A 23,106-nucleotide genomic window follows, 5' to 3' on the forward strand; every position below is an offset into this window, starting at 1 on the left:
GCCCCAAGAGCAATTAATTAATTAATCATTATTATTATTTTTTATTTTTTTTGCGTGTGAGTGATGACACCTATCAGTGTCCTTGAGGGGAAAAAAGCAGCGAAACTCAGAGAATTTAATTTGAGACTTTATTTGGAGTGAAAACACAGCTGAAAGCAGCAGTGTGTGTGTGTGCGTGTCAGTCCAGCAGGTGGCAGCATTTCCTACAGGTGGTGTTTTTTTTTCTGTTTTAGCAAAAATGTTTTGAAATAACAACAATTTCAGCTGCCATTTTTCTTTTAAAAATGATACTTAAGTACAATAAATGTCATATACTTGAAGTATCAGTATACTTAAAAGTAAAAGTAAAAGTATACTTTTACTTAAGTAACATTATTTAAAAAAGTGACTTCAACATCTGCCAAAGTCATTTTCTGGTAAGATACTTGTACTTAAACTCAAGTATCCATTTAAGGTACTTTATACAAGACTGCTGATATATAGAGATTATTTTTTGAATACTATAAAACGTAACGACGTCATGCGTCATTACGTAACCGGAAGAAAATGTTATAGCCTGGGTTGCTTTATTCACCGGACTACAGCAGCAGCAGCAGCAGCGTCGGACGGTCAACACGTAGCTGCGCTTGTAACAGCACACTGTCAGGCGGTTAAACGTCAGAAAACAAGTCGCCACTTCTGTGTTACATTACGCTGTTTTATCGTCACGGTTGTTAGCTGTTGTCGGTGCGCATGGAGTCCGCGTTAAAACAGTCAGCGATGTGTTTTGCAGATAAGGGTTCCTCCAGCTAATGTTAGCTAGCCGCAGCCAGCCACGGATCGTACGGTGTGGACGGTGAGAGAAGAGGCTCGGTGCTGCTGTTGCCGCCGCTGCTGCTAACGAACGGACACACACAAACACACACACACACCGGTGTTCACCTTCTTAACAATGGGCCTCATATTCGCTAAACTGTGGAGCTTCTTCTGTAACCAAGGTGGGTGTCACTGACTTTTGTTTAGGCTTACTAATTAACTAACCGTCCGTTAAGCTGCTCAGTCGTGGATAATATAAAGTGCTAGCCCGTTAGCTCGACAATTAAAGCAGATAGGAGTGGAGTAGTGTGAGTTCATGACTCGCGCTGCTCCGTCTTCAGAAGTGTGTCTTTGTTTAAGTCGCAAGTCAAAACACCCATATTTACACAAAGATTTTTCTCAGAGTCTTCAGATAAATGTGTATCATGGAGAAACTGAGCTCGCCAGTAAATTTGTAGTCGTTTGCAGTAAGTGGATGCAGTTACTTAATTATTTTCTATCTGTATTGTTTAATGCAGTGATTCTCAAACTTTTTGTACCAAGTTCTCAAAGTATCACCAATGTTAAAATATAGTGGTGTAAGAATGCTGAGCAAAATAACAATCACACACACCCTGGCATACAAAGTAGAACAGTTTTTCTGATTTTCCTCCAAGTAAATGTACCACAGTACATAAATATGTTTGCAAACCGAAGAAAACGTCAAAGATTCAAGGCATTTTTGGGGAGAGCAAATTTAAGTTGGTATCATTAAAGACCTATGTCTCTGAACTCCACGGGTGGTTCCAGCCCAAATAAGTTGGCTTACTTTCAGAATTTTCAGTTTGAAGAAATATTAAAAACTGAATACATTTGGTTTGTGGACGAAAGAAAACATTTGAGAAAATTATCATTTCCAGGTTTGGGAAACACTGGGACCAAAGAATTACTCGATTCATCAAGATAATAAGATTAGTTGATGATAAATTGTTAGTTGTATCTCTAAAAGTAATAGATCGTTTGCACTACATCTTCCCGTTAACTGCACCCACTCATAGTATGCTTTTCAACCTACACAGTTACTCTAAGTGCTCATAAGCCTGCAAGAGCATTTACAGCTTTAAGTCACTTTTCACTCCACATTTTATTATAATACACATTCCCTCGAGTGACTGGAAAACCTGTGAAATGTAGATTATACTAGTATTATCTATTGGGAAAGTTGCTTCACTTTCAGATAACAGTAGGTCAGCTGTTGTTGTCCTAAACTACTATAATTTCTATGTAGAAAAAAAATAGCTTAATGGGTCAAAAAAGTGTTTTATCTATAAGCATAGTAGATGGTATTCAGTAGAGGGTTAATTAAATCTGTTTTGTATTTTCTCAACTGATTAATTAGTTTGATCCTTGAAATGATGGGTGGTTCCCAAACAATGAAATGACGATGTTCTCAAATGTCTTGTCTTGTCAACAAACCAAAAGTATTAATTTCTTAATGATCTCTTTGTGTGGTGCAAAGAACACTATATAAAATATTCACATTTAAGAAGCTGAGAAATCACAGAGCATGTTTAATTTATAAAACCCACTCCGATTAATTATCAGAATAATTGGCAATTTAGTAATTGAAATTAAATGACACCTTCTTAAATTCAACCTGCGTAATTACTTCGACTTGTGTCCCTCATCACTCCACCTGACCACTGAGGTTATAAGAGAAGGACTCTTTGTCCTGTATCCATTCCCTAATTTGGAATTACACTACTGTTCCAGGAGTCACGTTTCACTGAATGAGATTACTGTTGAGATATGATGTAAAAAATACAACAACATGTAATTAACTGTAATTGTTAGAAGAGCAGCTAATCAAACCACACCTTCCTTGCATTTATATCATTGCACTTTAAATTTGTGTTTTGTTTTGAGTTCAGTTTATTTGCAAGAAGTTTTTGGTTGGAAACCTAAAATGACTCTAAACAACAGTCAAACTAGACTGCAACAAAAACCTGGCATAGAGAAGTAACAGCTGAGTAGGTCCAGAAAAAGGAACAAACAAACAAAATGAAAAACAACAGTTGTCTCAAAAGTTATTTCAGAGACCTCCTTAAACTCTTTGAATTGAATGGTAACAGTGTAGATAGTGACCGTATAAATGCAGATAGACTGTTCCAATATGGCCCTCTATATTGTTATGTGTTTGGTTAAGAGACCGAATGGAAGATAAAAGTCTTTTAGAAAGTTGTGTAACATGAGTGAATCTCAGTGGATGGCCTGAAAAATTTCAGGATAAGGCTCGCCATGCCTCGGATCATGTGTACATGTTTCTACATGAGTATGTACATCTGGAAGTTTGTTTGAGCAGATAAGTCTCAAAAGTTTCCTTTGGAATAGCAACATTTTGTTTATCCGTGTCTTCTCAAACATTTACTGCTGTGTTTGTTAAACATGTTTCGAAGCTCCCACATTCAGTGTTTACACACATTCAGTGTCTGTAATTTACTTAAACAAATCCATTTATATTATCTTGTAATTTGCTTGCAGCAATGTATCTGATCCCACCAGGATTAGATGAGCTGGAGTAACATTTTTTCCCACAGCAGTAAATTTGTACACACAGAGAATAGTATTGAGTTAATGGGGACAGTTTGTTTTTTGCTGTACTGTCAGAATCGCCAGGGGGAAGCTCCTCGTAACGGAAGCAATAGACATGCAACATTCTCCAAAAGTCAGTATGGGGGACTCGCAGAGTCAGAGCTGCAAAGCCCTCTGACCAGACTTCCTTCCTGTCTGGCGGCCAGAGGTTTCAGATGGCAGAAAAAGTCAAAACACTAAAGTGGAATGTTTTAGCATGTACGTGTCACCTCTGATTCTGCATCAAGTCTGTGGTGTTTTCTCTCTGTGCTTTCCTCAAAGGCCTAACTAGCTGATTTTACGAGTGGCTAGATTTTACTGTAGGTTTAGGGAGGCTTGTAAAATGAGGTCAGGGACTGTGGAGGAAGGAAAGGAGTATTACACTTTAGATTTTTGAATGGGCAGAAATTTGAAAGCAGAATTTCAAAGAACAAAACATTTCCACGCACAGTTAAGTAGTAGTGCTATGTGAGACTATACATTCAAGTAGACCTTGTCCCATTTTACTAGTAGAGAATTGATTTGATTGAATGAAGCTTGTCTGTCTACACTAAGAAGCGATGTCAGCTTGTTAGCATGATAAGAACCATTCTGAGTTTTCCTACCATCAATGAACTTTAAAAATGTATTTCTTAAAGCTGAAAGAGCAAAAAACTGGTCTCCTCGTCATGTGTTTTATTCTTTGTTCCTCTTTTTTCTGTTTCACTGGCTTCTGGATGTGAATTGAAGCATATACACGGAGTTCTCAGGCCAGCTTGTGTCTGACTCTGGTCTGACTTAACGTTTATGTGAAGCTATACTATGTCTCTAAATCTTGTTGTGTTGAGAATTTCAGTCCAAGTAACATGTTTTGGTTGCACTAACACAATAATTTGTTTTCCCTTGCCTAATGTCATGTAAACATACTGAGTCACTCAGTGACTGCCATTAAAGACAATTTAGATGTTTTGTTGATAATATTCTACTGAAAACTAGAGTGTTTTATAATTTTGGGAAAATGGCTCATCGCAATTATTCTGACAGGGTATTTTGCGACTGGGATTTGATTCGTGATGCACAAAGATTCAAAACAAGACAGGGCAGTCGTACACTTCATGATTGAAAAACGTTCAATGTGTAGGATTTGGGGGAGAATTTTATGGTGAAACTTTAGCTCCTCAATAAATCCTACACACTGGACCTTGAACACAATAATATTCTAATTCCAGGTTGAAGATATGAACAACTGCAGCTTTTGTGATTTTCTAATTGACATAGATTAATGAAATGTTCTGTGTCTGTTTTTCAGAGCACAAGGTGATAATTGTTGGACTAGACAACGCAGGGAAAACCACTATACTCTATCAATTGTAAGTACTTTTATAACTCCTTTCTTCCAGTATCTGAAACTCACAAGCTCACACTTTATGATTCTGTTGTATTCAGTCTGATGAACGAGGTAGTCCATACATCTCCCACCATCGGAAGCAACGTGGAGGAGATAGTGGTGAAGAACACCCACTTCCTTATGTGGGACATTGGAGGGCAGGAGTCGCTCCGGTCTTCCTGGAACACTTACTACTCCAATACGGAGGTGAGAAATAACACGCTTATCCAAGCAGGCGACTGGAACTGTCGTTTTGTCCGGCGGCCATTTTCGTCCTGAGCTTGGCAGCTGGTGTGTTTGTTCAGAGCACAGATGCCAGCAGGAACCACCCAAGTCAGAGGTCAGCCTCTGACAAAGGGGCCCCGCCTGAAAAGCAAAGCTTGGGTCAGCGTCAGCCGTGCGGGGAAGGCAGAGGCCGAGGAAACACGAGTACTGGCAGAGGCAGATGTGTGGGAGATCTTTTACAAACTGTTTTGCTGAAGAAACAAAAGGGAGAAGAAAGAAAGTAGGGGAATATATTAACCTTGAAATGAGTTGGCAGATTCATCAATATTAAAAACAAATCTGTGTTTGACAGACCTCAGAAAGACGACATCCTCAAATGGTTTATTTTCATGAACCAAATGGAATGGTTTACTGTCGCAGTATTCACATTTAATAAGCAGGAATCTGGAAACAGGGTTTTATTTCTTGAAAAAAAAGACTGTTAATTCCATTATTAAACTAATTGTACATTAATTTAGGCATTCATTATTTGATTATTCATCGCAGCCATAAAAAAGTAAAACGTACCACAAACATGAAACAACACAGAAAAAACTATATGAAATAGGCTAATTATTATTTATTTTGGAAATAATTCAGTAAACTTCTTTTAAGTCTTAACATTTTAGTGTTAAACTGATCTGTGACTGTAGCATGTATTGTTTTTTTCTTTTTATGGATAAACTAATTTTAGATGGTTATGTATTGTGACATTTACTACTTTCACTCAGCATTTTGATCTTGCATTTTGCAAGTGATGTCTTGAGTTTTACGTTGTATCATGTAGTTGTCTTTTATGAAGACGTGTCCTTTCACCGGCTACCATCAAATGTCCCTGTTGTTGGATAATTACGTTTGAGATGTTTTCTGTTTAATTTAAAAACAAGTTCAAGTCGGACCTCAGTCAGACCTGGTATTCACACCTGTCCTGGGTGATGTGATCATGTCCAGATAAGACTGCGTCTGAGCACTTAATCCATCCTGAATGTGTCCTTGGAGCTGATCACAGAAACAATATTCCGAGGTGGTTTGAAGACGTATGTTTCCACATACCCGAGATACACAATCCATCCCCAGGAATTGACTAAATACAGTCACTATGTCACCACCACCATTAACATTTGATTTGAGGTTTCATGTTTTTTTTAGTGATTGTCACTTGTACGTTAATCTATTTGCTGATTTCCTTGGGTTAACCCTTTTACAAACATCATAAGGTCATGTCATTAGTGTACTGTGAGTAAATGGTGGCGATGCCAAATGTGATCACAGGAGGGGCATCATGATGCTTTTTAACTCCAGGTTTGGAATGTTATATTTAAGACTATGTGTGGTTGTACAACGTGGGACATGTTAAAACAGGATCTGAAAAGATCCATAACCTTCAAAAAGTGTTTTTGAATTAAATAGATAGAAACCATAAAGATTTGTTCTAGTATAGACTCATAATCGGTATTATTAGGGGCTCTGTAGTTACCACAGTAACCCATGTTCACTCTTTTAGTCAGTCCTGTATCACATGGGTCACTTTCATGCTAGATGACATGTTTTTTTGACTGGTTTAATTGTATAGTATAAAGTGTCTCTTTCCTGAGTCGTTGCCTTGGTTTGAACATTGTCTCTCACATCACATGGTTAACAGGCCTTTGGTGTTTTGTCATTCGAGGTCACTCTCTGTCATTTAAAACGGGCCATTAACTGTTGCGGTCATCAGTGGCCTTTGTGAGTCTCTGGGCCTGGAATTGTTCTCCTGCTGTGCTGCCTTTTCACTGCTGTAAATCTCTTTTGAAAAGGAGGTCACTCAAGTGTGATTTTTCTTTTGCGTCCTCTTCTGCAGTTCATCATCCTGGTGGTGGACAGCACAGACCGAGAGAGACTGGCCATCTCTAAAGAGGAGCTCTACAGGATGTTGGCTCATGAGGTAAAAATATAATTTAAGTAGACTACACACCAGTGACTGTTTTTGTAATGGATATTGATTTTTGGCCACCTCTTGCAGCTACATTGTTCAGAGCTTGAGGCCATGACGTGGTGTTATGGTTTCATTGTTGTGCGTCCTCTCCCACAGGATCTGCGAAAAGCAGCTGTGCTGATATTTGCCAACAAGCAGGATATGAAGGACTGTATGTCTGCTGCAGAGATCTCCAAATACCTCACCCTGAGCTCCATCAAAGACCATCCGTGGCATATACAGTCCTGCTGTGCACTTACAGGAGAGGGGTAAGACGCATATGCTCATCCTCATCGCCCCACCATGCATACGTGTGGTTAGCAGAATTTTAATCAACTCAAGGCTTAGGTATTGATCCAGTTCCATCAGCTCGCCATGATGGCAAACCACAATAATTACCCATCTGTTTTTAATTCATCTTCTTAAAGAGGCACATCAATAATACCATACAGGGACTAACTCCAGACTAACTATTTTTTACTAGCAGCACAGTGGCCCCTAACTGAAAATACATTTCAGTGTAAAACACATTTCTTGTATTACTGATAAATACTTAAATAAATGCAGAAAATACAGTGTGCTGTTTTAAATTTACAGTGTCACATTTAAGAGACAACTTAGACAGACAGTACTGTCACTGTCATCACAGTACAATGTTAAGAAATAATGTTGTATTGGTGTTTGACTTCCTGTCCTGTTGAATTCTGCTGAATTGAAGCGTTGTGTTCCGTCATCTTGCAAAAATAGAACATTTGCATATTTTCTGTGGGAGCAACAGACCGACCACCATAACACGGTGCAAACGGGAGTCGGCGGAAGCTGACGAGAATTACATTACATTACATTACATGTCATTTAGCAGACGCTTTTATCCAAAGCGACTTACAATGGAATTGAGTACAATCAGCCAGAACTTGCGACCATCATGTCTTTCGCACACAGGGTAGGGTCTTAACCACTGAGCCACTCCCCCCTAGAATGAAGCATGTGCATGAGAAAGTGTGAGAATGAAGCATGTGCATGAGAAAGTGTCATAATTTTCTAAAATTAATGTTACTTGAATTAATACTTGAAATTTGAACCATTTGTTACTCGGCAAATGGCTATCTGATGGAGTAATTAAAATAAGTTGTAAAAGGAAAACTCCCTGCCTCTGAACTTATGAAATCAGTCGTCTCTTGCTGTGGCTGTTTCAAACCACCAGATGCCACTGAAGCTGCTGAGATATTTTCCTTCACAAGACTTCATCACTACTAGTTTTTCATCACCAACATCTTCACCTTTTTATTTTTCAGTTTATGTCAAGGTCTTGAATGGATGACCTCCAGGGCTGGGCTCAGATAGCCCCTCCCTCAGCCATTGATGGCCTCACTACCTGAACCAGCCACACGGTGGCGACACAGCTGGTTTACTGTTCCTTTTTTAAATTTTAATGACGGACTTGGACTTTGACCTCTACAGACGGTACAGTGTGGACGCACTGGCGTGCCTGGCTGTTACAGTGAAAATCAATGAAAAACCAGAACATGTGAACTGAACTGTTTTGGAGCGAGAAACTGTTTTTTACCATAAAGGAGCAGATGATTATCTGAGATGAGAGGAAATCCAAGTGCAAGGCACGGCTGCGCTGGATTTGGACCATTTCCACTTCGTATATTACATCATTTCAGAGTCGGCCAAGACATCATGGTGATTTCCAGTTTGGATAATATGATGCAGCTGTATTTTTAACACTACTTTTTAACTTTTTTTTTCATTTTTTTTGTTGCTTCTCTGAGTTTGTTCATGTTCAGGTCAAATATAACAAGACAAACGAGGGGATTCGTTGTCAGCAGTATTGTAAAAACGAGTCTTGATGGTGAGGGTGGCACCAGGTTTTTGCACAAAGCTCATCAGGAGTTTTACTCAATTATGTTTTCACAATCTGTTACATTTCTTTTGAGTTTCATAAGCTACACCTTCTGTGGTTATTCTCACTCTAGTTCTCGCGGTTGTTGTGGTGGAGTTAAAACTCCCTCTTTTTTAATTCTGAGCCTGTACTTGTATGTTACAAGCCAAATTATCTCAATTCAAAAAGTGTTGGCATGCGACGTTTCTCCATTTTAATATAATCCAAGGAACAAAGAGAAATGATTTTAGCTATTTATTTAATTTAGCAAATGGCTAAAAAAAAAAAGCATGAAATGGCAGTCGTGTCATTTCAGGGGCAAGTACCATGTTCTGTTTTTAATAACAGTATTTTAAATTTAAACACTGTCAATGTCAGTGATGCATTATAATTTTTTAAAGGTTTTATTCTGTAATTTTTCCCTTTTATTAATTGCTCTGTTGCGTTGCTTATTGCGAGTGCGTATCTAGGCCTGTTTTGTATTAACACATGGTCGTTGGTGCTCCACTAGTATGTGTATGTGTGAGTGAGTGTAACCAATCCACCGCATCCTGTTGTAAACATTTTTACTACATTTCTGCTGCGAACTTGGCATGTATGCATCTTAAAATGTTTATTATTTCCAAACAAAAGGATCAGAATAAGCTGCCATGAAGTAGGTGCCACACATTTGTCGGAGGATGTTTCTCATAATGAACCACGCGTTATACTCGATCCTCAGCCTTAACTAAGCTGTTACTTAGTGTCTGGAGGACCATGTGTGTAGATCTGACGGCCTGCTCATAATGTCTTGCCCTTTGATGCGGCGTAAGAATTCCTTGAACTTGCCAACAGATCTGGATGCGACATTTTGAAACCAAAGGTTCAAAGTGTCGGAGACAGGAGGTGCATATGTTTCATGACATCTAAACCAAAACGGTGATGAGCCTGTGAGGATGTTGGTCTGGAAAGGCCACTGATTCTATAGAATTTATTATCTATTGTAGTGAGACAAAGTATTTTTTCACCCGTGCAGCCCCCAGACTCTTCGCGGCATAAAGGTTTACAGTACATTTACCGTGATCTCACAAAGCATAGAATTGTGATCTACTGTCAGCGTGGTGGTTTATTCTAGTCTGGGTCATGTACTGTATGTTTTTAATAAAAAAGTTTGTCTTGAGCTTCTGAGTAGTTTAAGTGACTTTTCTGTTTTTGTAGATGGGGGAAAAAAACAAGTTCTCTTTCAAACATTAGTTTATTAACATTAATATCGGCCAATGGAAAAGCGGTCAAGAAAAGACATGGCAGTCCTACTCACTTTAAGGAACGTAAAAAGGTCAATTTCTACAAAAGAATGCCGAGCACATCAGCAATTTTTCTCAATAGATTTTCTTTTTTCCCCTCTAAAGTTACTATTATACATTCACTTTTCAATGCCTCGTTTCCACTGAGGGAATGAGCAAAGAAAACACTGGCAAGACAGACATTTAAAAGTGAGCGCCAACCAAGAAAAGTTAGGGAGTTAATGGGTAATGTAATGCTTTATGTAGATGGTAGATATAAAATGAAGCATACAACTCGGGTGAATAAAAGCATTCAATAAAGGCTGATATGTTTTCTAAGCTGCCTTGCTCTCCTAACGGGTACAGATTCAATAATACAACATAGAAATGTTACAAACTCAGTGCTAAAAAGAGTTCTCACAGTAACGTCACTGTCACATTAAAGCAACACAAAATAGCAAAGGATGAACAAGCTTTGTGCTCATTAGCCTTAACTATATTATTTATATGGACCCAGCCCCGCCCCAGGTCGGAATATTATTATAAACTTTATCAGTTTTCATTGGTGCTGGTGTCATCTGGACTCTTCTTTGACATCATGAGCAACAACTTCAGACTCGCTTACAGTCCATCTTTGGCCACACTTCCATAAAAAGACCTTTCTCAATAGTCCATAACTGGGTCTCTTTGGAAACGTGGCAAGTGTGCGTCTGCGTATAAATGTGTTCTACTTGGGCCTGGACGGAGCTTCAGGTCAGAAACCACACTGGAGAATGAAGGAGCTCAAAATCACCGCAATGTCGAGGAGGAAAAAAAAACTTTATGGATCATAGTTCACTGCCAGCAGAACAGAAGACTTCAGACATGCGTTTATCTAAAATAGTGAACATGGCTTTGAAGGAGGCAACAATGTCCCAGAAATAATAAGAATGGTAGCATGGAGTGGAGAATGGGAGGAAAACATCCCGGATAGTATTTGGCCGAGGTGTGTAAATCTGGGAAAATTTACACACAGAGAGCTCTGGGGCACCTGAGATATTAAAAAAAACAAAGAAAATACAAATTAGACATTAACAGGAATAAACATGTAGTGAAATCACTGTAATAAAAGCAAATCAATGTTAGAAAGTAGGCAATCCTTAGACTGACCTGTCCTCAGTGAAGCCATCCATTTCCTCCTCATCAAGCTCCATGTCCAGCTCATTGTCCAGAGAATCACGACCATAGCCGCTCAGGACACTGCAGACATGACAGATGATGTGATGAAGAGTGGTATTTGCTGCTTTTTAAAAATGAAAATAAAAAAAAAAATAGCAAAGATATGCAAGTTTATAAAGAGAAAACTACATCCCCATTACTCCGTTTCTGGTGAATTGTCTTGAAAATGTGGTGTGGATGTAACGGTAAATAACCCGAGTGTTGCTGACCTGACAGAGCGACAGGTGAAGAACACAATCCTCTTGAGCTTTTTGTTGTAGAAGAAATAGTTGAAGGACCAGAGGCTTCCTTCTTCACCAAAGGGGTCTGAGTCCAGATCAGGGTTGTAGCTGTGAACATGTTTAAGGACATGTATTAGAACACAAACCTATCCTGTTACACCTACATACATGAGTGCAGAGACACTCTCACCTGTAAATGTCGCAGCCTTGCAGGTTGATTTCCTGGTCGATGGCATTCCACAGCTCTGGCCCCAGAGAGTTAAACTCCTCTCCAACAACCGAGAACAAGCTGCTGTTCACTGCGTTTGCCACCTGCAGACAAGAACCGGTTTAAGTATTAATTAGCTGGCGTTCATTAAGGTGACGTGAAAAATTCAGGCTCTGCTTCTCAGCGAGGTCGGAGCAAGCAGACTGACCCAGTTTACACTTGGCTCTCGGCTGAACTCGTGGGCTCGTGCGGCGCTGAAGTCATAGTCCGGCCTGAAGGACTCGTTGAGTGTGGTGATGAGGTAGAAAAGTGTCTTTCTGCAACACTTGTCACTCAGAGGGTTTTCCCCATCTTCACTGCTCTTCCCCAGTCTGTGCAAAGACAGAAAACACAGAATGATGCCCATGTTTCTCTTCATACCGAATCCTAATTCGTCTCTAGCTATCATTTAGTGATTGGTTGTGGCCTGCAGTACTCACTGTGAAGGGCTGGTGGTGCTGGTGGACTGTGGGGGAGAGAGAGCCTCCAGGACATGTGGCTCCCCCTCCTGGCAGAACTGCTTGAACATGTGCTTATCATCGCCTGCCATCTTACAGGAGTAGCTCTCAATCCTGTGGGGGTAGAAATGACACATTTTATGAAGAAATATTCACATTTACTGACTTTTTTGGGTTTTTGTGGTGATTATTTGCTTATTATGAGGGATCAACCTCCAGTTACTGAGCATGAAACTTGTAACTCTGCTTGACAACTTTCCACTGGGAGACATATCTTTACCAAACACCTGACAAGAACGATTTGGTGCCAAAATTTCTTGCTCTCTCACGTATCTGGGTCAGACATGTCTCTGTACACAGATACGCAATAGGAGCACACTGCTGTGCAGTTGTTTATTTTTCCCCCCCACACTCACACCAAGAGGTTATGCAAGAGCAAGAGGTTGTGCAACTTTAGACAGACTAACTACCAACACCCTCTCTGGCCCTGGCAGCCTAATTATAGGGACACGGAGTGACAGGCAGAAGACACCACAGTGAAAATAACTGCCCTGGTTTTCCACCCACAACACAGCTGACTCGCCAACAAAATGCTTGACTGGACATAAAACAGAGCTGAGTGAAGGTTGTGAAATTATCAACAATATTGATTATTCTATGGCCAATTGTTAGAAATCAGAGCAGCTGATAATTGATGCAGTTTTTTTGGTGGCCATAGCTTTAGTCTTACTTTTCCTCCATCTGCAAAAAAAATCTGTTAAAGAAGATAACGTTCCTCAAAACTTCTTAAAAAAAGGTACATTTTTAGCCTCACTAATCCTGAGCAGCTAAGCAGCTTGAACACCATCAGCGCTGGCAACTCCAGCAGATCTCAGCTGTTATGTCGTACTATTATCACATGTGTTTATGCTTGCATGCAAACAACACACTCAACACTAGCCTCCAAAATAGGCACAGACTGGTGAGAGCGGACACCAGCAGTATCACTCATCAGAGTCACAACAGCACAGAAGCGCCCACACACTTGAACCCTGCACGAAAGACCAGACAGCAGCATAACTCCACAGCCCACTGCCCTTAATGTCACGATCACTGCAACTGAAAAGCTCTTATATAAACTGCTGTGTCGCTGAGTGAAAAAAACTGTCAGTTATTAACTTTCCACAAAGCCCACAGGTAAATGGGCCTTTAGTTCAGCAGTCTGTTATTGTGCTATTGCATAACACTACCCCTGTTTACGAGACAGAGATCTCTGAACCAGCCACACCTCGCATACCGTCAATCCCCTTTTTTTCTTCCATGACATCATGCCACACAGAGCACTTCCTGCATAAGCATAACTTCAGCAAAGTCAAAGTTTCCTCACAACAAATGCTCAGTTCTCCAGTAGGTCTAGCTTTGATGTAAACAAGCGAGTTGCAGGTCTCGCTGTCGTGTGGATGTTGCCGTTCTTTAACACACCTCAGGCTTGTGACTTGATCTTGCTTCACCTCAGTATTAACGACGCGTGTGCACTTTATGTTCCTGAACACTCAAAAACGTATATACTTTGAGTGTGCGTGCAGCAGGCTTGTCAGCTTTAGTATCAGTCTGACCAAATCAAACTTTCACAAGACATGTTAACATGTCAGGCTGACTCAAATTGTACTAATTTTAATTTCTCAGATTAACACATCTGCATAATGCGCGAGAAAAATCCAAAGGAGACTGAATTTATGCTCTTGTTCAAAAAGTATAAGTAAATAATTAATTGACGGTATGAAGACAACTAGCCACCAGTTTAACTACAAACCCCTTATTGCCACCTATTGTAATGGAGGCAGACAATGAATCTATTCCCTACTAGTGTTTGTAAACTGGGACAAGGACAACTCTGTGTTTATTTCCTAGATTATTCATTTCATAACATTTGACAACAAGAACATTTAGCCTGGGCCGTGTCAACTTCTATATTTGTCTGAACAACAGTCACAATATGTGTGTGTAAATGTGTACAGACGTTGGTGTTGTAAAACACACATAAATTACTCCTTTACCTGCCAAGAATGTGAGACTCTCCTGTTTCTACACACAGCCTGGAGCTGAGTGCCTCAAAGCTGGAGTTTTCCAACAGCTTCATTTCTCACTGAAAACCAAGAACATAGCACACAAAAAAATGTAAGTTCAACAGTCATGAGAGGAAAACAAACAATCTTCAAATCTTCATGTGGAGTTGTTTCCACACTGACAAACTAAAAGGAAAGACAACTTCTAAAAGGTTCCAGGGTAAAAACATAGTTGTTACAGATGAATAAACTATTAAAACTATTGAAGAATCAATCTCAGTATATACTGAAAATAGAAAGGAGAATTTACAATTTAGAGGGAATTACTGTACTTTTGTCTTCCCTTTCCTTTGCCTTGTCTCTTTCTGGTGTTTTAACCAGTTTGCTTTGGAGTGATTTAGTCTTCTTGCCTGTTATTTTCATTTGCTTGAATTATGTTTTTGATTATGTTTTTAAATTTCGTCACTATGCCTTAGTATTTCTCTTGTATCCCGTTGAAACATTATTACAGTGTCATTAAACTGTTTTTAAATGTATTTGTAAAATAATTTGTTTGCATAAGTCACTTAAATGTTTTGCTGTATCTGCCAAAGCTTTTCGCCAGCTTGTGTTTTCAAAATGGCTCTATAAAATAATAATAACAATGATAATAACTGTGGTTGTTACAAATAAAGCGGCCAGTTGTACCCATTTAGTAAGTAGTAGTAAGTTTAGTAGTAAAGACTCAACATGACGCATTTTCAGTATCGTGTTGGTGCTTTTGTTTCAACTTAAAAGGCATTGGATTATTCAGTCAGTAAAATGACACCAGCTTGTAAATAATTAGCATGTGATGTGTTGGCGCCCCCTCTGGAAACATTTGAAATAATTTCCCCCCCGTCTATAAACGAGTGCCCCTCCCCCACCCACTAAATGCAAGTTGACAGATCGTCTTCCTGGTTTAATTTGTTGACATTAATCCAGTTTACTCACCGAGCACTATTTTCAGCAGAGGACGAAGAAAACAAGTCAATTCACAGACGTTCGTCGTCTTCAAACCTACGATCACTCCGAGACGCTAAAGATTAACGTTCCCCCCGCTTTATCCCCGTCCAGCTAGCGTTAGCAGTTAGCCTGCCGAATGTTAAAAACGTCCCTTTTATTCACGTCACAGCGGAACTATTAATTTCTACTCATCTTACAGCATCTTACAGAACTCGGTCGAGGATGGGTTATTCTGAGGCTTTTTAAATTTATACAAAAGCTGCTCTTCCCGATTAAATGCGACGAAATCAAATCCAGAGACTGTTGTCGTCCGTCGGAGTCTGTCTGCAGCGGCATCCCTTTTGACCTGATATCACAACGCACTTCGGATTAGCTGGATCAAGTCGCCGTTTCCCGAGCGACTCGATCAGAGAAGTAGCGACTAACGAGCTACTCGACGTGTTAATTTGTCAGAGCAGGTCAAATTTTCCTCAAATCGTTCTGTTAGAGCAACAATTGACCTATTTCTATCAAAACAACGGGATCTTCTGTGCGCTCTTGTCCAGCCCCTTTTGATTTATATATCATCGCTCACACACACGCCTACTTTTAAATTCAGGGCCTCCTTTGATTTGTTCGTTGACCGTCAATAAAAAGAACTCCTAATGTGATTGGTTGAAATTTGCTCGGGTCTGTCCCAGGATAGGGCTGTGTTGAACAAGAAGTACACACACACATATATATATATGTATGTATATATATATATATATATACTGTAGATAAATACATGTAGTTTAAAGATCACCCATAACTCAGACTGGGAGTTTAGAATGAGCAAAAAAAGAAGTAAAAAAAGAAACCAGTAGTACAGTATCAGTCACTCAAACCTAACAATGAGCTATTCAATTATAAAATAGAGGAAAATCTATGAGATGAAATACTACACATAAGAATTTATGAAAAGGATGGGAATACAATATTTGATATACTTATATGTGTGTGTGTATATACATAATCTATGAGAATGCACACATGTATATTGTGCCTTGTTGCGGCTGTGTCACCATAAATATCAAAATACACATTCTATGCACTGAGGCATGGGGAATGTGATTCATTTAATTAAAGATGAAGAGCTACAGTGATCTCAAGTGAGAAGCAACAAAGTTGAAAGACAGAGAGAGAAATTTACCTAAACTTAATTATGCCTAAATGATCTCTCTGTACTATTAGTATAGGTAATTGAAGCTTTTTGATCAAGTATAGAGACCCAGTGGCCTAATGGATAAGGCATCAGCCTCCGGAGCTGGGGATTGTGGGTTCAAGTCCCATCTGGGTCGTGTGATTGGTCAATTATTTGACATTTAAAGCAAAAGTCACGCTTTTCAACACAGTGATTGATGTATGTAAGCATTCTGATTAATATGCTGCACTATGCCACAATGCTACTGGTAGGACACACATCAACCACAGCCACAAAGTAAAGTCAAAACAAGAATTTATTGACATAGATATAAATCCAATACAAAGAAATCCATTGATTCGTCATGTCTGTGTGATATAATTTGAAATATCTTCCACACATGTGCACTCATTATCCAGGTACTCCAGGATCACATTACCCCCATTGTACAAGGGAGTTTCTGGTTGAGCCAGCAGTGAGAGCAGGGTGTCATCCATACGTAATGCCTCACCAGTCTGAGGATGGCATAACCGAAGCTTCTGCAAACACAGAGAGAGAGAGTGCAATTGTGAAGACATCCAAAATAAATTATGATTTTTTTTTTTTTAGCTTCACTGACATTTATTATAATAAAAAGTAATTGTCTGATCTAATTTAATCATGCATATTTTGAATATTACCAAATGCAACACAGCCACTGTGGGATAACAAATCATTACATGTAAATGTAACAACGATCAACGGTTAACCCAACTTCCTGCACACACAGCTCTATTACATTCTGTGGGCAGGAAAGTGTAACTAACACCTGCAGTTCATGTCTACTAACATAGTAGACATATACATTAAAATGAAAATAAAGTGAGAAATCCATTGTAGTAAATTGAGGTCTTGTGGAACAAAATTTTTTTAGTTCAATTGAAAGTGTGAGGAAAGTTGAGGGGAAGTGATTTTTGACACTAACTCCTCATTGGTCTGATATTTACCTTAGCTGTCAGTACATTATTGTTGTTTTTAAGGCTTGCTAAAGAGGCTGCATAATCCACCATTTTTCCCACACTCCATTTAGAGCTGAAGAACATGGGTTGGCTGGAGTCTTTGGATTCTTTGGGGAGATAAACCTGAAAATAGGTTCTCTCTGTCTGGAAAGCCAAAAAGGAGAGGAATTAGTCAGTTACATAAAACAGTAAACAGAAAAATACAGAGCAGTACACTTAAAATAAAGCAAAAATTTTGACCTGTGGCAGTCCTTTGTCTCCTGCAGCATGAAGTTTCAGCTTCATTAATGCCACCTTAGCTGCGGTAGCACTGTTCTTTGCTCCTTTACGCCCTTTGCTTTTGGATCCATCCTTTGACTCTGAGTAACAATGAGAGAATAATGCAAATAGACACAGATATGAGCATTTATTTACTACTGACCCCATGTGGACAAAAGTGGAATTACACAGAGCTACAGCAATAGTGACAAGATAAGGGTTACAAGTGTATGTGCTACTGACCCACTATCTTTTGCACCAGCTCTTTAGTAGCTGCCATTCGAGGCTTTGGGACCTCCAACTTCTCACACTTGTGATCATCTTGATGACGATGGCTGGAAGTAGAGAACAAAAAAACCCACTTAACTTTCAATAGTATTAAGTAGTAGGTAAGTATGAAGGTAAATCCTAAGGTGCGGTATATCATGTGTAGTAATATAATGGGTATTTTGATGATGTAGAGCTGTGAAAGTTAGACTTGCAAAAAAAATGCAAAAAAATTATTCAGGGACAGTCAAAAGAGATTTTCAATTGTTTCTGGTTAAAAGATAGGTAATTGAGGTTTAATGCTGTAGATAACTATATTGTAGATAATGATGACACTACAGCAGCCCCTCCAACAGGAGTTCAACAGGTAGGCTTCATAAAAAGGTTACCTAAAGAGAAAACTGTCAACTTACGCCAAACAAAAATGTTTTTCACACTGCGGACATATTACTGGCAACAGTTCTTTTCCTTTGCAGTCTTCAAATGAGCAAGGATAGATTGTACTGCCTCCAGCAGCCCTTGGTTCCCTCTGTTCTCTATTCTGAGTATCCTGTGAGGACACATGAATGAAAACAACACAGCTAATATCTTAGTATCAGGACAGAAGAAGACAGCGCTGCTCCCAATCTAATCGAAAAAAGACATGAGGTGCAGGTCATGCACAGTCACAGAACATCCTACCTCTGGACACGAGTGGGCCTCTCTGCTTCTGTGCTCAAGGCTGCAAAGAGACAAAATTATATATCTTTCATAATCTTTCAGACCTGGTATAGTCTGATGCCAAGCATGTACTTAATTATTCTATTTAAAGGAAGTCTACAAACTACAAAAAAAACAATAATATTATCCCTTGGACTTCAGGATCAAGTCATCACCAGTGCACATCCAATTGTTTTGTAAACCTAACAAGTGCATTCACACGCTGACTGCACCATCATGACAATATTTTACTGATTGATAATTGATAAATAAATCAGACCTCACTTTTTTTGTTTATCCAAAATCAAAATAACAAAAGCAGGTTAGATATTCTATTCTAGTATTATTACTTTTCACATGAATGCTATGAACATTTACTACTTCTGTTAATGTCTTACACTAGGACATGAGGATATCTTACCAGAAAACACCACTGCATGAATCACAAACAAATGGAAGAAAATCTGTCAGAGATGGGGAGAACAAATTCACATTTAAAAACAGTGTAAATAAATAATAACTGTTAATGATGAAGATCATGATAGTGGACTGTGGTCTGGGCTCCACTGTAGCTGCGGTGCAGTGAAGCTAACTGTGGCTATTACACTTTATTTGTAGGTTATAACCAAACGTACACAGCTACCTGCTTATTTAAAAGGTCAGTCCGAATTTTCACCGACTAATGTAGTTTTTACAGGAGATGCTGTCATAATAAACCAAACACTGCTGGAAAACGATGCTAACCGAGCTAGTCGATAGTCTAACTAACGCTAAACAGACGCTAGCTCCATTGCTAGAGCAACACCACTGAGTGAAGTTATTCATTATGACTCAGATTAAGTTGAAACACACCTTTCAGATTACACGAATCGATCCGACAGTGTTTCCCGACGTCTAATTCAGCCATTTGTTAGCAGAGAGTAGCGAGTCTGCGGATGTCAACATGAACTCTGACCTGAGCAGTCGAATCACGTGACTATGACTTACTTACTTATATATATACACACACACACACACACAGACACACATACCTTGCCCGTTTCCTTTTTGTAACTTACTTTAAGTAAATTACTTGTGTTTTTATGCCTGAATATATTGCGAATTGGATTACAATTGCTAATAATAATTAACAGAACAGCGGATGTAACTTTTTAACGCTTCCCCTTCACTCTGGCCTTCAAAATAAGGTCCTTGGCTCCGGCCACAACAACTTCCTGTCCAAACCTTGGCAACAAAATAATAGCTTATTTAATTTGGAAAAAACGTCACGTGGTGAAACGAGACGTGGATGGCGTCAGGTGTCGCTGTGTCATTCAAATGAAAGGTGTGGTGAAAGGTGCATTCAATGACTGGTTTGAATTGATGCCTCAAAGCAGTCCAGCAGGAAATTCCGCTCTTTGCACACGCCCGCCTGTACAAACAGAGGCAGAGCGTCGACGAGGAAACTTGTGCTCATTTACCTGCGCTACTTTATTTCAGTTTTAAATCCCAGAAGCAGCAAACATGAGCAAAATCTCGAAATTGTTCAAGGGCAGCTCGAGTTCTTCGAGCTCCTCCAAGTCGAAGCACCATCGGGGAGCACCGACAGCTCAGGAGGCCATCCACAAACTGCGAGAGACGGAAGAAATGCTGACGAAGAAGCAGGACTACCTGGAGAAGAGGATAGAGCAGGAATTAATGGTAGCCAAGAAGCACGGCACAAAAAACAAGAGGGGTATGTTTGTCCTCTTCTCAAACTAAAGACACACACATTCTGAAAGTACTATAGGACCACAGGCTGTGATTGTTCACAAGGCCTAAATGTGAATGTAACTCTTTTTTCAATCCAAATATTCAATTAAACTCGTAAAATGAGAACATAGAAGAACAGTTTTGAACATTAATGTGACAGTAATCAAACAGTAGGAATGGTAACTGCAATAAAACACCAACATTTGGTTGTAATTGTGAAAAACAAATATTACATTTGGTGTTGCATTTTATCCTCATATATTAAATGTTAATGGAACACGTTTTTCATTTGGGACAATCAAATCTGTCCTTCAGTCTGTTTGAATTCAGTATCGAGTGGGGAAAAATGGCCTGTGCTTGAACCCACAGTGTGTTACTGTTTTCATGTTAAAAACCCACAAGTGCATTGCTCTTTGAATCATCAGTCTAAAAATAATTTCCATGGGTGGAACTATGTTGTACCTGTTGTGTTGGTGAACACCCAACAATTCTCTTAGCTGCGGCAATGGTGTGAAACAATCACATCTCACAATCTCCTCCAATCTGTGTGTGTATCAGCTGCTCTGCAGGCACTGAAGAGGAAGAAGCGCTTGGAGCAGCAGCTCACCCAGATCGATGGCACACTCTCCACCATTGAGTTTCAGAGGGAAGCTCTGGAGAACTCGCACACCAACACAGAGGTCCTGAAGAACATGGGCGTTGCAGCCAAGGCTATGAAGAGGATCCATGAGAGCACGTAAGAACCCGGTGGTACATGCTGTAAAAGAAAAAACCCATAACATATAGCACAACTCCACAACGTGTAACAACTAAATCAAATAAGGAGTATCTGATCTAATAATTATTTTCATATATGTTCATATATATGTGTGTGCGAAACCTATATTGTCTGTCTCCAGCTGACTACATGCATGGTCACTTCTTGGTTTTAATAAGCCAACATTTTGAATCCTTCTGGACTAACTTAGTAAAACCACTACAAAAAGATAATTAAAGCATTTTAAATTTATATATTTAATTGCTAACGTCACAATAAAAAGTCAAAGTTTTCCCTTAATGACAACTGACTTTGAGTAAAGGAAAATAGTTTCTCTTAAATACACACTTTAGTTTTAAAGTCAAGTTTAAATTTGATTTATAGTTTGTTTGTCTTGACCTGAATCTTTCTCTTCTCCTTTTCAGGGACCTTGGTAAGATCGATGATCTGATGCTGGATATCACAGAGCAGCAGGACCTGGCTCAGGAGATCAGCGATGCCATTTCCCGACCTTCTGGCGAGATGTTTGATGAGGTTCATAACTTTTCATACTTTGTCAAAGCTCCTTTTTCTCATTTCTCTTTTTTTTTTGACGCAACACAAGATTTAAGATGCTACTAATCAAATTCTTGCTCCATGAATGTGTCTTGCCAAACACTCAAATGCTGTGTTTGTTTTTGTGTTGTTTTTTTTTGACAGGATGAGCTTATGGCTGAACTGGCTGAGCTGGAACAGGAGGCGCTTGAAGAGACAATGAGTGATTTACCCAGCGCTCCCACCATCAAACTGCCTTCGACACGGCCCACTCAGCGCGCAAGTAAGTGCAACACTCCAAAGACCGTAAACAATGGAGGACGTAAAATAAAGGCTTTGGTTTTAGGGAATAAAATTTACGAGAATACATTTAAAGTCAGCAAACGAATTGTGATTAAATACAAACAAACAAAAAATAAAACGATTAAATGTACAAATTGGCCTGTCGGCTTTGTTTTTCAGATTAACCCCCTATTGTTTTTTTTCTTACAGCAACAAAGAAAAGGGTTGAAGATGATGACGACATGCGCATGCTGGCATCGTGGGGAACATAAAAATATGAAGCCACTTACTGAAAGTGACGCTGACGTTATGTCATTGTTTTGTTTTTTTTGTTTGTTTTTTTTTATTCTTTCTGAAGGATTTATATTATCTTTTGATAAAAATTTTTAAGGGAAAATGAAGAGCATTATATTTTTGAATATATTTTAACTGTATAATGCATTTTACAGGTTATATTTATCAAGAAATTTAAAGTTTTACTTGTAGGAATTGACAAACTGCAATTACAAATGCTTTTTCCTCAACTGCTTCTTTTTCTGTTCATTTTTAATTCTTAACTAATATGAAGATCAATGGAAACCTCATGATGGTACCAAGAGGACCGTTGTTTTCAACACATGGAGCAAAAATGCTTCATTTATTTTTCTGACCCATGTAAATAAGCTGACACGTTGCATACAGTTTGTAAATATTCTGCCTCTCACTTTTCAACAATAAACTATCTCTTCTATCTAATATGTGTTGTCATTCAATTGTTTGTGACTACACAAATTGTCATTGCATTATTAATTTTTTTATGTTCCCTATTGGTTCCCTTTTCAATCCCAGAAGAAAATAATCTATGGACTCACATGTATTTTAGAAAGAGTAGAGTAATTTGTCATACATTTGTTTAATTAAAAGTAATCTATTAGATTAATTCTTAATTTATTATTTCATCTTTATTTTAATTGCTCAATTTGGAAACTGGCGTTGTCACACTAATCCGATTGAAAAGCACCAATTGGAAACACTTTTTAAAAAAAGATATTTATATGTTTATTTCGGTCATGTCAGTTAGATCACTCATCATCACACATCATCTTAGTGTAGTTCACACAATACACATA

At 38.9% G+C, this 23,106-nt stretch overlaps 4 protein-coding genes and 1 non-coding gene across 6 annotated transcripts; 3 read left to right on the forward strand and 2 right to left on the reverse strand.

Annotated features, from left to right (window-relative positions):
- The first annotated feature begins 570 nt into the window (after positions 1-570).
- arl8 (ADP-ribosylation factor-like 8) lies at positions 571-10,033 on the forward strand. The gene is made up of 6 exons (XM_044016292.1): positions 571-977; positions 4,694-4,754; positions 4,831-4,978; positions 6,873-6,956; positions 7,104-7,255; positions 8,282-10,033. The coding sequence occupies exons 1-6, from the start codon at positions 932-934 to the stop codon at positions 8,328-8,330; spliced, it is 540 nt and encodes a 179-aa protein (XP_043872227.1). The 5' UTR covers positions 571-931; the 3' UTR covers positions 8,331-10,033.
- Positions 10,034-10,094: 61 nt separating this feature from the next.
- On the reverse strand, positions 10,095-15,852 carry maf1b (MAF1 homolog, negative regulator of RNA polymerase III b). 2 transcript variants are annotated; one of them, XR_006358522.1, is made up of 8 exons: positions 15,298-15,852; positions 14,317-14,405; positions 12,263-12,394; positions 11,992-12,154; positions 11,766-11,887; positions 11,564-11,683; positions 11,286-11,415; positions 10,095-11,166 (listed from the first exon to the last, which is right to left on the reverse strand). XR_006358522.1 is itself a non-coding variant. In XM_044016291.1 (8 exons), exons 2-8 carry the CDS (start codon positions 14,397-14,399, stop codon positions 11,142-11,144), a joined length of 735 nt encoding a protein of 244 aa, XP_043872226.1. In that variant the 5' UTR covers positions 14,400-14,405; positions 15,298-15,852; the 3' UTR covers positions 10,095-11,141. The 2 variants fall into 2 exon arrangements, 1 of the variants encoding a protein (XP_043872226.1); XM_044016291.1 differs by having other exon boundaries at positions 11,286-11,375.
- Positions 15,853-16,555: 703 nt separating this feature from the next.
- trnar-ccg lies at positions 16,556-16,628 on the forward strand. The gene has a single exon. It is a non-coding gene; the product is annotated as a tRNA-Arg (tRNA).
- A 141-nt stretch (positions 16,629-16,769) lies between these two features.
- Positions 16,770-19,668, reverse strand: zfand1 (zinc finger, AN1-type domain 1). The gene is made up of 8 exons (XM_044016275.1): positions 19,546-19,668; positions 19,115-19,157; positions 18,676-18,715; positions 18,408-18,544; positions 17,971-18,062; positions 17,710-17,828; positions 17,458-17,613; positions 16,770-17,010 (listed from the first exon to the last, which is right to left on the reverse strand). Exons 1-8 carry the CDS (start codon positions 19,598-19,600, stop codon positions 16,834-16,836), a joined length of 819 nt encoding a protein of 272 aa, XP_043872210.1. The 5' UTR covers positions 19,601-19,668; the 3' UTR covers positions 16,770-16,833.
- A 366-nt stretch (positions 19,669-20,034) lies between these two features.
- chmp4c (charged multivesicular body protein 4C) lies at positions 20,035-22,732 on the forward strand. Its single transcript, XM_044016276.1, has 5 exons — positions 20,035-20,407; positions 20,983-21,160; positions 21,607-21,715; positions 21,881-21,998; positions 22,208-22,732. Exons 1-5 carry the CDS (start codon positions 20,197-20,199, stop codon positions 22,267-22,269), a joined length of 678 nt encoding a protein of 225 aa, XP_043872211.1. The 5' UTR covers positions 20,035-20,196; the 3' UTR covers positions 22,270-22,732.
- The last annotated feature ends 374 nt before the right edge of the window (positions 22,733-23,106 follow it).

The sequence above is a fragment of the Solea senegalensis genome, unplaced genomic scaffold, assembly GCF_019176455.1.
Source record: "Solea senegalensis isolate Sse05_10M unplaced genomic scaffold, IFAPA_SoseM_1 scf7180000014317, whole genome shotgun sequence".
NCBI lineage: Eukaryota > Metazoa > Chordata > Actinopteri > Pleuronectiformes > Soleidae > Solea > Solea senegalensis.

Excerpts from the sequence above, each read along its gene's own strand:
- chmp4c (XM_044016276.1), top strand. The coding sequence starts at position 20,197 with ATGAGCAAAATCTCGAAATTGTTCAAGGGCAGCTCGAGTTCTTCGAGC. Across the intron at positions 20,408-20,982 it reads CGGCACAAAAAACAAGAGGG|CTGCTCTGCAGGCACTGAAG; the intron begins GTATGTTTGTCC and ends TGTGTGTATCAG. Across the intron at positions 21,161-21,606 it reads AAGAGGATCCATGAGAGCAC|GGACCTTGGTAAGATCGATG; the intron begins GTAAGAACCCGG and ends TCTCCTTTTCAG.
- maf1b (XM_044016291.1), bottom strand. The coding sequence starts at position 14,399 with ATGAAGCTGTTGGAAAACTCCAGCTTTGAGGCACTCAGCTCCAGGCTG. Across the intron at positions 12,155-12,262 it reads AGCACCACCAGCCCTTCACA|ACTGGGGAAGAGCAGTGAAG; the intron begins GTGAGTACTGCA and ends GTCTTTGCACAG. Across the intron at positions 11,376-11,563 it reads TTCACCTGTCGCTCTGTCAG|TGTCCTGAGCGGCTATGGTC; the intron begins GTCAGCAACACT and ends TCATGTCTGCAG.
- zfand1 (XM_044016275.1), bottom strand. The coding sequence starts at position 19,600 with ATGGCTGAATTAGACGTCGGGAAACACTGTCGGATCGATTCGTGTAAT. Across the intron at positions 18,545-18,675 it reads AGGCCCACTCGTGTCCAGAG|GATACTCAGAATAGAGAACA; the intron begins GTAGGATGTTCT and ends GTGTCCTCACAG. Across the intron at positions 18,063-18,407 it reads GAAAAACATTTTTGTTTGGC|CCATCGTCATCAAGATGATC; the intron begins GTAAGTTGACAG and ends CTCTACTTCCAG.
- arl8 (XM_044016292.1), top strand. The coding sequence starts at position 932 with ATGGGCCTCATATTCGCTAAACTGTGGAGCTTCTTCTGTAACCAAG. Across the intron at positions 4,979-6,872 it reads CTTACTACTCCAATACGGAG|TTCATCATCCTGGTGGTGGA; the intron begins GTGAGAAATAAC and ends CCTCTTCTGCAG. Across the intron at positions 6,957-7,103 it reads ACAGGATGTTGGCTCATGAG|GATCTGCGAAAAGCAGCTGT; the intron begins GTAAAAATATAA and ends CCTCTCCCACAG.